Source organism: Lagenorhynchus albirostris, chromosome 3, assembly GCF_949774975.1.
Source record: "Lagenorhynchus albirostris chromosome 3, mLagAlb1.1, whole genome shotgun sequence".
Classification (NCBI taxonomy): Eukaryota; Metazoa; Chordata; class Mammalia; order Artiodactyla; family Delphinidae; genus Lagenorhynchus; species Lagenorhynchus albirostris.
Window position 1 is genome coordinate 41,753,024 of NC_083097.1, and position 13,451 is coordinate 41,766,474.

At 42.3% G+C, this 13,451-nt stretch overlaps 1 protein-coding gene across 1 annotated transcript in view; it reads left to right on the forward strand.

Annotated features, from left to right (window-relative positions):
* SNX18 (sorting nexin 18) overlaps positions 1 to 13,094 on the forward strand; it is a 91,072-nt gene extending 77,978 nt beyond the window's left edge. Inside the window, exon 2 of the mRNA XM_060142951.1 lies at positions 12,821 to 13,094. Coding sequence (XP_059998934.1) covers positions 12,821 to 12,834 — 14 coding nt within the window. The 3' untranslated portion in view covers positions 12,835 to 13,094. The remainder of the gene's footprint in view (positions 1 to 12,820) is intronic.
* The last annotated feature ends 357 nt before the right edge of the window (positions 13,095 to 13,451 follow it).

Genomic DNA, 13,451 nt, shown 5'->3' on the forward strand with positions numbered 1-13,451 from the left:
GAGGCAGCAGTCTTCAAAGCAGGAGAGAAGGAACCAGCAGGTTACACGCTGCAACTACAAAAACTTGCAGGGATAACCAACAAGGACCTATAGCTCAGGGAACTATACTCAATATTTTGTAATAACCTATAAGGGAAACGACTCTGAAAAGGAATATAGCTATCTCTATCTATCTATCTACCTACCTATCTATCTATCTATTATCTCTCTATTTATCCACCTGAATCACGGTGCTGTACACCTGAAACTAACATGATATTTTAAATCAACTATACGTCAATATAAATAAATAAATAAATAATTAAAAAAAAAAAGAACTTGCAGGAGGGAATGGTGCTTTCTATTCATAATCAAATCATCTCCAGTCCTACATTCACTTAATACACCCAGGAACTTCCTCAGCTACTTGGGAGAATTCAGAGGGAGCTAGCCTCCCCAGAAATGTGTGAGTAGGTTGGAGCTAGAGAAATACTGTCCTGCTGCCCTTACTGAGATTATGATGGTCTTGGGAAATGCAGATCAGTGCAAATTAAGAAAATACACTTAAAAAATTTTTTTTCAGTTTTTTTTTTTTTTTTTTTTGAGAAAGACAAATAAGACTCTTTCTTACCTGGGCCTTGGATGGAAAGCTTGGCACTTCAAAGATCTCATCTGATACACCTTTCTTCTCCACGATTTTTAGCGTCTGGAACTTTCACTAAATTTATGTCATAGGAACAGAACAGAAATTTTTTTTTAACCTCACCTATGAGTAAGCAGATCTTTAAAAGTATGCTCAGTTCGTGGGACTTCCCTGGTGGTGCAGTGGTTAAGAATCCGCCTGCCAACGCAGGAGACACGGGTTTGATCCCTGGTCCAGGAAGATCCCACATGCGGCAGAGCAACTAAGCCCGTGCACCACAACTACTGAGCCTGCGCTCTAAAGCCCGTGAGCCACAACTACTGAGCTCTCATGCCTAGAGCCCATGCTCCACAAGAGAAGCCACCGCAATGAGAAGCCCACGCACTGCAAAGAAGAGTAGCCCCCACTTGCAGCAACTAGAGAAAGCCCGCCTGCAGTAGTGAAGACCCAACGCAGCCAAAAAAAAAAAAAAAACAAAACTGCTCAGTTCATTATAAAGAAATGTGGTTAGTAAAAATCTCAATGTTAATGGAAGGATTACAGACATCCAGTAGCCCATTGAGCAGCTATTAATCTGAAAACACACATTGACTAAATCCCTCAATGTTATGCTCAGCATTTTACTAGATCAAACTATCCAAAAATAAATTAATCATGCAATATAGTATCAATCAAATACCACACTCTGTAGAAGCTACATAAAATAATATACTTCGAATGGTTCTAATAGTACTTGACATTGAGTTCTCCCAGTATTCAAGTCACTTCCTAAGCTCTCTCCACTATGTGACTTTTCATCGTGGGCAATTTAGAGAGTCTTGGGCTCCAGTGGGTTATCATTAGCCAGTCATTGTCTCCTTAGTACTTTATTTAACTTTCACTCTTACTGTGATCAAATGCTGGACAGGGGGGTTATTTTTTCCAAGGTATTTACCATGAACCAGGAATGGTAAACTAGGACATAGAAGTGAGAAAAGAAGAATTCTGTTCCACATATCATGTTTTCTGGAGAACCTGAAGCAATTCAGAGCCTTACAAGTAACTTCTTTTAGTGCTTCCAGGACATTTTGGAAGAAAATTTTCAATCAAGACCTCACTGCCACTATTTCAAAATTGAACTACAAATGTATGATACTGTGGCAAACGATTCATCGATATGTCAGCTTCTTCTTAGGCTGTTCAATTTCCTGTTTAATGGGAACAAAAACTGTCTTTGTCAACAGGGAGACTTCAGGGCTTATGTGATAATGGAAATTAAAAATCCAGAACAGACAGGTCTAAAACAATAGAAAAATTCCACTTAAACTTTCTCTCCAGCAGTTTCCATCTCCAGGGTTAATGGAGGAAAAAATAGCTGTCAACACTGGGCTCCCCCTGCTGCCCCCAGGACATGTGGCTTTGCAAAGTCTCTTGTGAGCCAGGTCAGGACAAACTGATTCCTGATAGTCATTTGAAAGCCTACGAGTTTTCCCTCTAAGGCTAGGGGGTTAGAAGAGGGCTTTCTTTTTCTATTTTGAAGCTTATATGTTCAATCAACACAGTCTACGTTGGATGTTATAATGAATATGTATTTTTGAGCCCCAGAATTCCTTTGGAGCTATGGTCTCACCCAATCTCAGGCCACGGTGTTTGGTGAAAATGTCCCTATCGTGTATTCCTAGGGGTGTGTATGTGTGTATTAGTTATCTATTGCTATGTAACAAATAACCCAACTTAATGGCTTAGAACAAAAAACACTATCTCATAGCTTCTAAGGGTCAGGAATTCGAGTGTAGCTTTTTCTGTCTCTCTTTGCCTCAAGATCTCTCTCAAGACAGTAAGATGTTAGTCAGTGTTAAAAACAGCTTAAGGCTCAACTGGGGGTGATCTGCTTCTAAGCTCACCCACATGGTTGCTGGCAGGAGTTGAGTCCTAGATGACTCTTACAGCCATCAATTTCTTGCCACTTCAGCCTCTTCATAGTGCAGTTCACAATGTTTCAGGGTGAGTGAGACAGAAGTCGGTCTTTTTGTAACAATCTTGGAAGTGACATCTTATCACTTTTGCTGAATTCTATTCATTAGAAGTGAGTCCAGCGTACTCTCAAGAAGGGGAGAATACATGACGTCAGGAAAACCAGGAGACAGGAACCAATGGAGGCCGTCTTAGAGGCTGTGTACCACAGTGTGTGCTTACAAGCCTGGGAAATCATGTGGAGTGTTCTATTTCTCTGGCCACAATGATTGGCTCATCGATGGATACCTGATCTAAGTCAGGCCAATGAGACTTTTAACCCTGGAATTTTGGCCAGAACACTTGGGAAAGAGACCTTCTCTCTCCACTGGCGGTTTCTAAGAGAAACCACCTTCAGTGGCTGTCTCTGTCACCATCTTGGGAAAGCATCTTGAAAATAAAGCCAACACAGAGAAAAATAAAACTAAAAGATGAAAGTGAAATATTCTTGGTGTCATTGTTTGAATACCTCGATCCAGATGTATTTAAATGCAATTCTATCCCTGGACTTCGTGTTATATGAAACCCAATGAAAAGCTTCTCTTTTTTGCTTAAGCCGCTTTGAATTCGGTTTCTGTCACTTGCTACTAAGACTACTGATAGACAGATATATTATGAAAAGACACTATAATTGTTTTTAGAAATTTCTACCTGGTAAAAAAGAACCAGCAAGATCTTAGAGTTGGGCAGTGTTGATAGATCAAATCACTTCTTATATTTGTAGTAAACTATTTGCTCAGTACCTTAAATTTATGGGACCTGGACCAATAAGAGAGTTTTAACTCACTTGTCCTAAGTCCTTGTCATCACAACAGCAAGTAGAGTAGTTCTCTGTTGCTCTTCAGATGCTCATCTGGCTCCTTGCGTCTGACTGAACTTGGGTTTGAGAGGTAATGCTACTCTGAATGTGTTTCTCAACCAGGGGTGATTTGGCAATTCTAGAGACATTTTTGGTTGTCACAACTAAAGGGACAGATGTGCTACTGTCATCTAACGGGTAGAGGTCAGGGATGCTGCTAAACTTTCTACAATGTACAGGACTGCTACCTCCCCCCAACCCCAACAAAGAAATATCTAACCTAAAATCTCTGTAGTGCTGAGGTTGAGAAATCCTGCTCTAAACCATCTGTGGGTGACTTAGCAAATTACACTCAAAGATGGTGTTAGTTTTTTCCTGGTTAAATAATAATACAAGAGGGTTCAAGCTTGAAGATGTCAGAATGTATTGACTTGGAGGAGAGTCTGTCTTCCTCCTGCCTCCCATGGTGGACCCTAAAGCTTGGAAAGTAATACAACAGAGAATGGGTTCTAATGTTTTTTTCAAAACTGTTTAAAAATGGAGTCCTTAGGCATATATTTGCATGCTCTGTTCTGTTCTAACAGAAAGATTTCCATTTCAGGATGTTCTGAGATGCTGAGTAATGACAGAAAATTATTTAGGATTTCTGGTGGGATCTGGTTCCACATCATGCTTACAGACACAAATCTACGTCGAGATCCTGAATTTAAAGATTAAGGGCTTTTTCTTCTAGCTGGAAAATGGGGCAATTAGTATTTTAATCTATGACATTAGGATTTGAAGGGAAAAACCGGGAATAAAAACATAACCCTACTCTTTGTACTAGTAAGAAATTTAGTTTTTGTATGATCAGATGGTATTTAGCTTCTCTGCTTCCATCCCTTCCCAGGGATGTGTTTTAAGCCCCATATAGGACTGCCATAAATAGAGACATGTTCTTTCATTTGTTATTCATTAATTCAGTAAATGCTTGCATATTGCCCAAAGTGCCTAGCACACAGTGGGTATTCAATACCCCTTACACCGTGCTTTGTTATAAGAGATTCTGCAATGGCCAATAATATGTTCTCCTACTCCCTCTTGCAGGCTGGGGACTGTAGGAGGGTTAAAGACAGTTATCCAAGGTTCCAGGGCTGCCTTGCACGGTGGTGGCCAGTTGTATCAAGCATCAGGGTACACATGAGGGGACCAATGGGGCTAGAATCCAGCCCAAGCACTCTGTCCCAAGCTATGTGCTTGACCCAGAGCTATGTTCACCAAAGACACTGACAATTAGCCAAGCCATGCTCCCTGTGGAGCTACATTCTGATAGCAGGAAAGCCCCTGACTTCAACAGAGGTTAGCAGACATCATGAGGTCTCCTACCTAAGCTGCCTTAAGGCTGTCTGATAGAAATTTTTCAACCTGCATGCAGATGTCCCTGAGCTCCTGGAGCCCAGGCCTTATTGCAGGTTTCCATTATCTACACCTACAGTCTGGGTTCACAGGCAGTATAATTTTCATCTCAGCAGGGTCCTGTTAAATCCTACTACCCAACCATAAAAATATAGCAGGTGATTCTTAGGCCTCGACATGTACTGAAATACAAATTACGTGGACACTTTGCTAAGAGCATGCACCTGTGTCTTCCACTTGAAGTTCATGTTGCCTTTGGTTTTACTGCAGGTTAATCATTTGGAAAATAGAGCTGAGATGTTGTGTTTCCCCTCTTGCAGTTAATTATTACTTAAGATCCTGGCAAGGTGAGTGAAAGGAAACTACCCTGAATCAAAAAGATGAGCTCTGAGAAGTCATCCTTAATGTCTCAGTTCTAGGAAAGCTACCTGAGGACATTATTGAGCCAACTATATTATGATTTTCCCCTCCTGGTATTTCCTTCTTAGTGAATGACACCACTAGTCACCCATCTTCAAGCTGGAAACCTGGATGTCATCCTTGACCCCCATTTCTCTCTCCCCTCCAAGCTTGAAGAGTGACCAAATTCTGTCAACTCTACCTCTTTAACACCCTCTTTTACCATCTTTGCCTCCTCACCCTGAAGACCTCACCACCTCAGTCCAGTGGTCACCATCTGTTGGCTGGTATATTACAGTGAAGTGTAGCCCTGCTTTCAATCCCTTCTCTAGGCAGCTGCCCCAAAGAATATGAAACCATAAGTCTGATTATGCTGTTCCCCAACCCATGCCACTCCTTTGCTCTGATGCTCTTTTCTTCCACCTTGTCCTTCTGATGAACATCTAGCTATTCATCTTTATGAGTCAGCTCATGTGAGGGTTTTTCTTGAGAAAACCCTCTACTTTCACCTTCTAGAAGTGGCCACTCCCACCTCAGCACCCTGCGGTGTCCTGAACACACTTCTTCAGTCCACCTGTGTCCTCTACACTGGAAACTTTTTCAAGGCCAGGATGTCTTCAACCTACAGTGCCCAAATGGCCACTAGGGCAGAGTAGCTGCTTATTAAATGCCTGTGGTTTACAAGATGCTGTTTTGTACTTTGCTGCTCGCAAAGTACTTTCAAAAACATTGCCTCACTTAAAACACTTTTTTCTGAGACTTGCATCCTGGCTCAAAGATATGGAGAAAGTCCCTCCATATCTTTGAACCTAGTGTCCTGATATATCAGGGTATAATCATACTTATTTGTGAATTAAAGTCCATGTTCTTCTTCCTGTCTTCAAGCTGCTTCTCTAACAGAGAGAGAGAAAAATGACTATTTACATAAGTAACAAGTGCAAGTGCTATGTGACAAAACTGAAAACTTTATATCACCATTAACCAAATTAAAATTTCAGTTTCCACTTTTCCATTCACTCAGATTCAGGTGTTGTCTGTGTAGAATGTACATCACTGTACTGTTTAAAATGAATTTGAATGTATCACACTTATACAGTTTAACAAAGCCAAAGGACAACTGGATTCTTGTCACTGTGTTAGAATCTTTCACATAGATAAAGCCATCTATGATGTGATTATTATAGCCACTGTGCCCAGGGTGCTACATTTACCTTTGGTGAGTCTCCTTCTTGTTGAAGCTAGGAGATAATTTAATTAAAACATTGATTAAATGCTTATTGTGTGTTTTCCACAGCAACTAACACAGTGGTTTGTGTTATCCAAGTTGTATAAAGCTTGGCTCTCCGTGGAATAGTTTGTGAACATCTAACCCCTCTATTATAGTAGGACTAAAATACTAGTCCGAATCACTAAAAGAGACGACTAGAAACTAGGAACATAGAAAGGCAAGATCACTCTCAGTTGAGAGATCAATCCATCCTTGCGTTATGGAGGAAAATTAAACTCTCCTTTAAGACCAAGTAAGAAATAACATAATTCAACATTTATTAAGCTCTTTCCATGTTAAGCACTTTACAAGGAATACTTCATTTAATCCTTTAGAGAGTCCCATGAGGTTAGGATTTGTAATCACATTTTATGAAGGAAGAAACTAAAGCACAAAAAAGCAGAATCAGAGGAGTGGCAGCAGCAGGATTTGAATTCAGAGAGTTGACTTCCTATTCCACTCAGTTACCCCATTCTGTAAACCAGGCAGTGTCTGATGATAGCATCATCAGGTCTTACCTTGGCAGATGAATGTTTTGCCAAATCTGCCCCAGCTCTGCTTTGCTTTGAGACCCCCAGTCCCTGTTCTGTGAACATGGGTGGGAGAATTGACGTGATAATCTGGATTAGCTCTCCTTCTAACGTTAGGATCCCCAGACTGCTTACACAAGATGGATTTGGATTTTGGAGAGAGGTGGAGTAGACTTACGTGTATGTGTTGGGGGGTGATGGGTGAGAAAGGAGATACTTTGGGGGGACCCTGCACCCTCACTACTCTTCTTAGAGTTTCTTCTCATTTTGAAAGCTGACCTACCATTTCTTTAGTCACTAGAAGTACTGAGTTCTCTGGTCTGGATCCCTTGACTCTGCTGAGAACCAAGTGCCACCTCTGCTTTACCACACTTGAATCCAGAACCTCATTGCCTTTTGGAAGACATACCAGTCAAGATATGGTACAGGAAGCAGGGCTCAGACTGCGAATCTATTGCTTCACAGTCATTGGTGAGCACTCTTTCCAGGCACCCAGAGGAGTACAGGTTTCCAAGCTTCTCTTCATGGAACTTGGAATCCATTGGACAATTCCACCACCTACAGAGGTAAAAATGAATTTTAGAAAGCTGTAGTAATTCAAAACAAAACAAAACAACCCATCTCCCTGAGGGTATTTGAATTTAGCTTCTGATGAAAATAAGGCCATTTCAGTGACATCATACAGCCATGTTTACCTTTTCCTGCCGTCTCCGATGGGAGCCAGCTCAGGGCTTGTCCCCGGCCAGAACTAACAGCTGGACTTCTTTTGCAACTTTAAGAAGCCACTCTTTTATTTAGTGCTGAGAAATCTCTCTAAGGAATGTTTCACGGAACTGTGCTCAGTCTCCAGCTCTTCTGTAGGGAAACAAATCCAGGATGGTTTTAAGGGTAATCGGTTATCACGGAGTCAAAGTTCATTATCATTAAACCAAGTTATTGTTTCAGTGGATGTTTCACTTAGTATATGTTTAGAAGGGCTCCAAATTAAACAATCCGACCAATTCCTTTTTCACTTGTCTCTCTGCCAGTAAATAAATGCTGAATATTATAGTGCACATGGCTGAGTCTCTTCTCCTCTACACAAGGCTGTTATTAATGTAAATTTTATTGAGTACCTACTGCATGTAAGGCTCAATTTTGGATGCTATGGTGAATGGAATGGTGCAAAAGACACTCCTTCTCTTCTCTAGAAGATATTGGGAAGGTACCACCACATATAAAATATCTGAGCAAGCCATGCGATAATCACCGCTAGCTGAAGGAACCTCTAGGGGTCAGAGGAGGTATCTGAGAGGAGAGAGATTGGAACCAGACTTAAAATGATGTGCAGGACTTTCCTGAGTAGATGTGACATCTGCAGAGTCGCCCATGATTGATTATGCTGTACAAGCTCTTGGGGGAGCAGCCATATTCACCATAGCTATTCATTGTCAATGAAGGCTGTGGCCTGTAAGTTTCAGCTCCCACTGCAGAACCCAAACAGAGTCAGCACAGACTGCACTGTACATTGACCCTCTTTAACAGAGACAAGAAGACCCCTCACTCCTACCTCTGTCCTGTTGCACAGGGAGAAGTTAACCAGAGATCCCGAGAAGGCTGGCATGTCCTTGCTCTGGCCAGCAGTCCGGTCTCTGAAAAGGTTGAGGGAGGCTCACAGTAATCTTGGGAAGATGCTGGTCACTGGTCCAATGAGCACCTGGTCCCTGGAGCACATTTCCCTTGTAGGGTCCTGCATTCAAGCAGACAACCCCCCCGTCCCTCTCCTTCTACCTCCTGGGTCATGTTTCTCTTAGCTCAGCTTCCCAGAGACATGCAGAGGCCAGGGTAGTGGATCCAGCCAAAACATGTCCTTGGCGGAGATGCCAAGATAGAGCCTTGAAGAACAAAGGAAGTGTAGTAGATAAGTGGCTTCCTCTGAGGGAATCCAGAGGGTTATGACTACAGTGAGCTGTTGGCACCAGTGGGGGATGGAAACCGGGCCTTGCAAACTGAATCCCAGCTTGTCTGGGATGCATTCAAACATGGCACGTGTGTAGGATGAATGAGGGCTGGATGCAGGATGCTGTGGGGCTCCCTCTCAGTGGTGTGGCCTTTCCCAGGAGCCCAGCCAAATGATGGAGAAGGGGACTGAGTCACAGGGGGAGCTGAGCTGTGTGCTGCTTCAGGCCAGGGAGGAATAAGGAGACTTGTCCTGGTTTCTTTAAAAAGAAAACACACAAGTTCTATTTAGCCAAGCCTTAGGCAGATAAGAAGTATCCCTTCCAAATTCAGGGCAGTGTCTTTCTGATACTGGAATCACTTGGTTTGCTAGCTAAAAAAGCTAAAAACTTCAGGCCTGGTGAACTTGAATCTGAGATAATTTGGGAAATTTGCAAAGTTTGACGCGTGCCCCATGTGAGTCCTTTGCCCTAGATAAGTAAAAATCCTGCCTCTAGTTACAAATAGAAGGACTGTGAAGCTTGCGTTTTGTATACCAAGCAGTGATGGTGGCTTCCAGAAGACCTAAATGAAATTCAAGACATTCATTCACTTCCCCAAACATATTTAGATCCTGAAGCTGAGACCCTGTGATAATTTAGATACTAAATAGTTCAGTGACTGCAGTGGTACCAGCCTACCTCAGCTAGTTGCCTGACAAATTGTTGCAAGACAATTTATACATCTGAGCTTCTGTTTTTGCATTTTCAAAAGGGTAGAGTTGACTGGTTGAATGCAGTTGGAACCAAGAATTCTTCCGGTTTTGTCTGGGTTGAACAGAGGACCCCCATCAAGGGAAATGGGCTCCAGGAGCCAGTGACCAGCATCCGCTTTTATTTTGCTGAGGTTTAGTGGTTGAGAAACTAGGCTTTGATGCAAGACCTTCCTGTTTGAAACCAAACTCTGACACCCATTAGCTGTATGACTTTGGGCAAGTTACTTAACATCTCTATGTCTCAATTTTCTCATCTAAAAGGGAATATAATAATTAGATATTCCTCCCAGGTGTTACAAGCATGTAAAGAACTTAGAATCTCACCTGCCTGGTAGAAACACTCAACAAATGTTGGCTTTAGTATGCATTTTGCGTTTTACAGATGATCCTTTGGAAGACCTTCCAGCTTAATCACTGAGACCTTCCCTAGGGCTTGAAAGTACATTTTACTACATGTGCTGGGATAGTATGCTATGTTCTTTTAGAGTCAACAAATATTTACTAAGGCTTTACCTGGTACAAAGGTGCAGAGGAAAGGCATATACTTTGCCTTCACGCAGCTATTAGTCTTGTCGGGAGATAGGCATTTTATTGTTGGTTTACTTGCCTGTAATTGTACAAAGAACTCTGAACAAAGGAAGAATCTGTTAATCCTTCGAATCCTTTTTCCTTTGCTTTCATGGCAGAATCTCATTTTGATCCTGACAACAGTCCTGTGCAAAAAGCAGGCAGTATTTAGGAGAGTGGTTTTCAATACTCAGTGACTTGTGGGGTTCCTTGGAGGCCCTTAGAAGCCAAGCGGGGAAGTGAAATGAACATAAGGGTCTCCCTGTCCCTTCTCCAAGTACACATGAACACACTTCCTCCAATCAGAAGATGTCTATTCTAACTATTTGAACTTCCTCAGGAAGCTGTCATTAAATCAGGTTCTGCTGGGTGTAGAGGGTGGTGTGGAGGAAGAAATCCAAGATCTGCCTTTTTCCTGCAAATTAGGACTTCTGAGCGGATGGCCTTGGCATAGAATTGAGGCTCAAGAAGGAGAGGCAGAGCCTCGGGGCTCTTTCTCATGGAGGTACTTGTTTCCCTTTGTTTGTTTGTTTTTAGTAGATTGGAGCCTGTAAACAATTTAGGCCACAGTCCCAGAGGGTAAAACCGTTTCTGAGCACCTACTTCACTCAGCAACTTCACTCAGAATTACACACGTAAAACCTGCAAACATTGGGATGAAAAAAGGGAATCAAACTTCAGACTGGAAAAAAATGCACTGCAATTCTGAAAGACTTACGATACATTTTAACCCATTTTATAAATACACTCCGTTTAGGAATATTAAAAAAATTATTGACTCATTCATAAAATAAGCTGGTCTAAGGGAAGCCTGTGTTTAGACTTTCTAGGTCTTGGAGCTTTTGCTGATGGTCCAGTCTGGGGCATGCTCTGCTCCCAGCCTTTTGGACCAGCATGTACACTCACACGTGGGCCTGCACTAGGATGTGGGTTTCTGAATCTACCCATTTCAACTTCATACTTTCACATTATAACAGTACCTCGCCTGTTAAAGAATGGGGCACGTGACATTTTGATGAGGTCTTCTTGGTGCAGCCGTTTTGACTCTGGGACATTTTGGCCTGGGGAAAAAATCAAAAAATCAAACTTTCAGGGAAAAAATTCTGAGTAATGTGCACGACAGAAAGATCAACTCATGTCTCATTTTCTCTCCTAGTAGCACTTTGAGAAAACTACCGAATAAACATGTGCATCATTCATACCTCAACCCCGCACCTTTCCCCAACTCTACTCTGCTGCTCGTCCCAAACCTGCCTCTGTTGCCAACCACAATCCCTGTTCTTAGGGTTACGGAAAAAATAAAGACAGAAAAGGTAAAACAACAGTTTATTATTACTTAAGTGAAGTGTCCATCTAAACAGTGCACTAAACAGACAATTTTAAATTGACAAAAATGATGGCATATATATGTATCTCACTTGAGAGAATACCTGACACATGTGATAAACATGTGTAATGTATTTGTATTTGTTATATATAATGTGTAATATATTTGCGTATATTAACTCACTTAATCCTCACAACATACTGAGGCACAAAGAGGTTAAACAGTTTGCCTAATATTACTTTGCAATGCAAGTGGGTTGGGGCTATGCTTCAGACCCAGCCAGACTGTGTTCCTAACCACTGTGTCACCTGCACATGTGTCCTCAAATCAGACGGTGAGGATGTCACCAGATGCATTATTTTTTATTTATTTATTTATTTTGCGGTACGCGGGCCTCTCACCGTTGCGGCCTCTCCTCTCCCGTTGCGGAGCACAGGCTCTGGACGCGCAGGCTCAGCGGCCATGGCTCACGGGCCCAGCCGCTCCGCGGCATGTGGGATCTTCCCGGACCGGGGCACAAACCCGTGTCCCCTGCACCGGCAGGCGGACTCTCAACCACTGCGCCACCAGGGAAGCCCCAAATGCATTATTTTTTACCTTAAATATAGAGTTTAAGATGGATTAATGAAAGGCAATGTCCAAATATACAACTTGATTAAATCTACTCACTGATAGATGCAAGTGGAATTCACTGTGGAGCAGCTGACATGGGGCAATTAATAAATGAACTTTATTTGTCCAATCTGGAAAACACTAAGAATATGAGCAGAACATCTGTGGAGAAGAAACACCATAGAGAGTGCTTAAATGTACGAGGACTGAGAGAAGAAATCTGAGACTTTTGAGCCTGGAAATGGAATACAAAGGCAGAACTATCAGAGAGGAATCTCGTTATAATTTTCTTATGAATTCATCATGAATAAAATGTTTGATATCAGAATTTGTAACTGAGCAGGACCCTATGGTGCCTTCCCACAACTGACCTCCCCCCAGGCCCTCCTCCGCCTGCCTTTTGTCTGTAGAAAAACTTTAGTCAAAGAATATATTTAAATAGAGAAGTGAGAAAATGCAGAAAGAAAGGAAAGCAGTCAGAATACAAAATAATAATAATTCAGCCATTAAAAAAAGTCAAGGACCTTTCATTCCTCCTCGAGGACTATAGAGAAAATTCTGAGTCATGTCCTTTGAGCTGTCTGATAGATACTGAACCTCACCCTCTGCCCCCACCAGGTAGAAGAAGTTAACTGTATGCTGCCCACAAGCATGTAGACCCCAGACTGGTTGGAACCAGAAGATTGATGATGCTGACTACCGATTACCTCACCACCAACCAATCAGAAGAGTGCCCACGAGCTGACCACACATTCCACAACCTCCCTCCCTCACCCTGTCTTTAAAAATCTTTCCCTGAAAGCCTTCAGGGAGTTTGGGTCTTTTAAACACTAGCTGTCTGGACTCCTTGCCTGGCGCCCTGCAATAAACGCTGCCCTTTCTGTCACCACAACCTGGGGTCAGTAGATTGATTTTACTGCAAGTGGGCAAGCAGACCCAAGTTTGGTTTGGTAAGAAACCCACTTTAATCAAATACCCCTGTGGTTCAGAAGAGTGGGTTTTCAGATAATTTACTGAAAGAAGTTTCCTAATACATTTAGATTTTTCTGGTTGACACCAGCAATGAGGAATGAGTGGGGTAGAGGGAGGTGGGCTAGGTTCAGGGATAGGGAATGGAGGAAGGGGAGATGAAAACTATCGTACAAACAGCACATACTAGGCCCCAGGTTTCAACAAAAATGGCAAATGAGGACATAAGCAGGGGTAGAGTGAGGGTCAGGACAGGACAGTTGACATTACCTGGTAATCA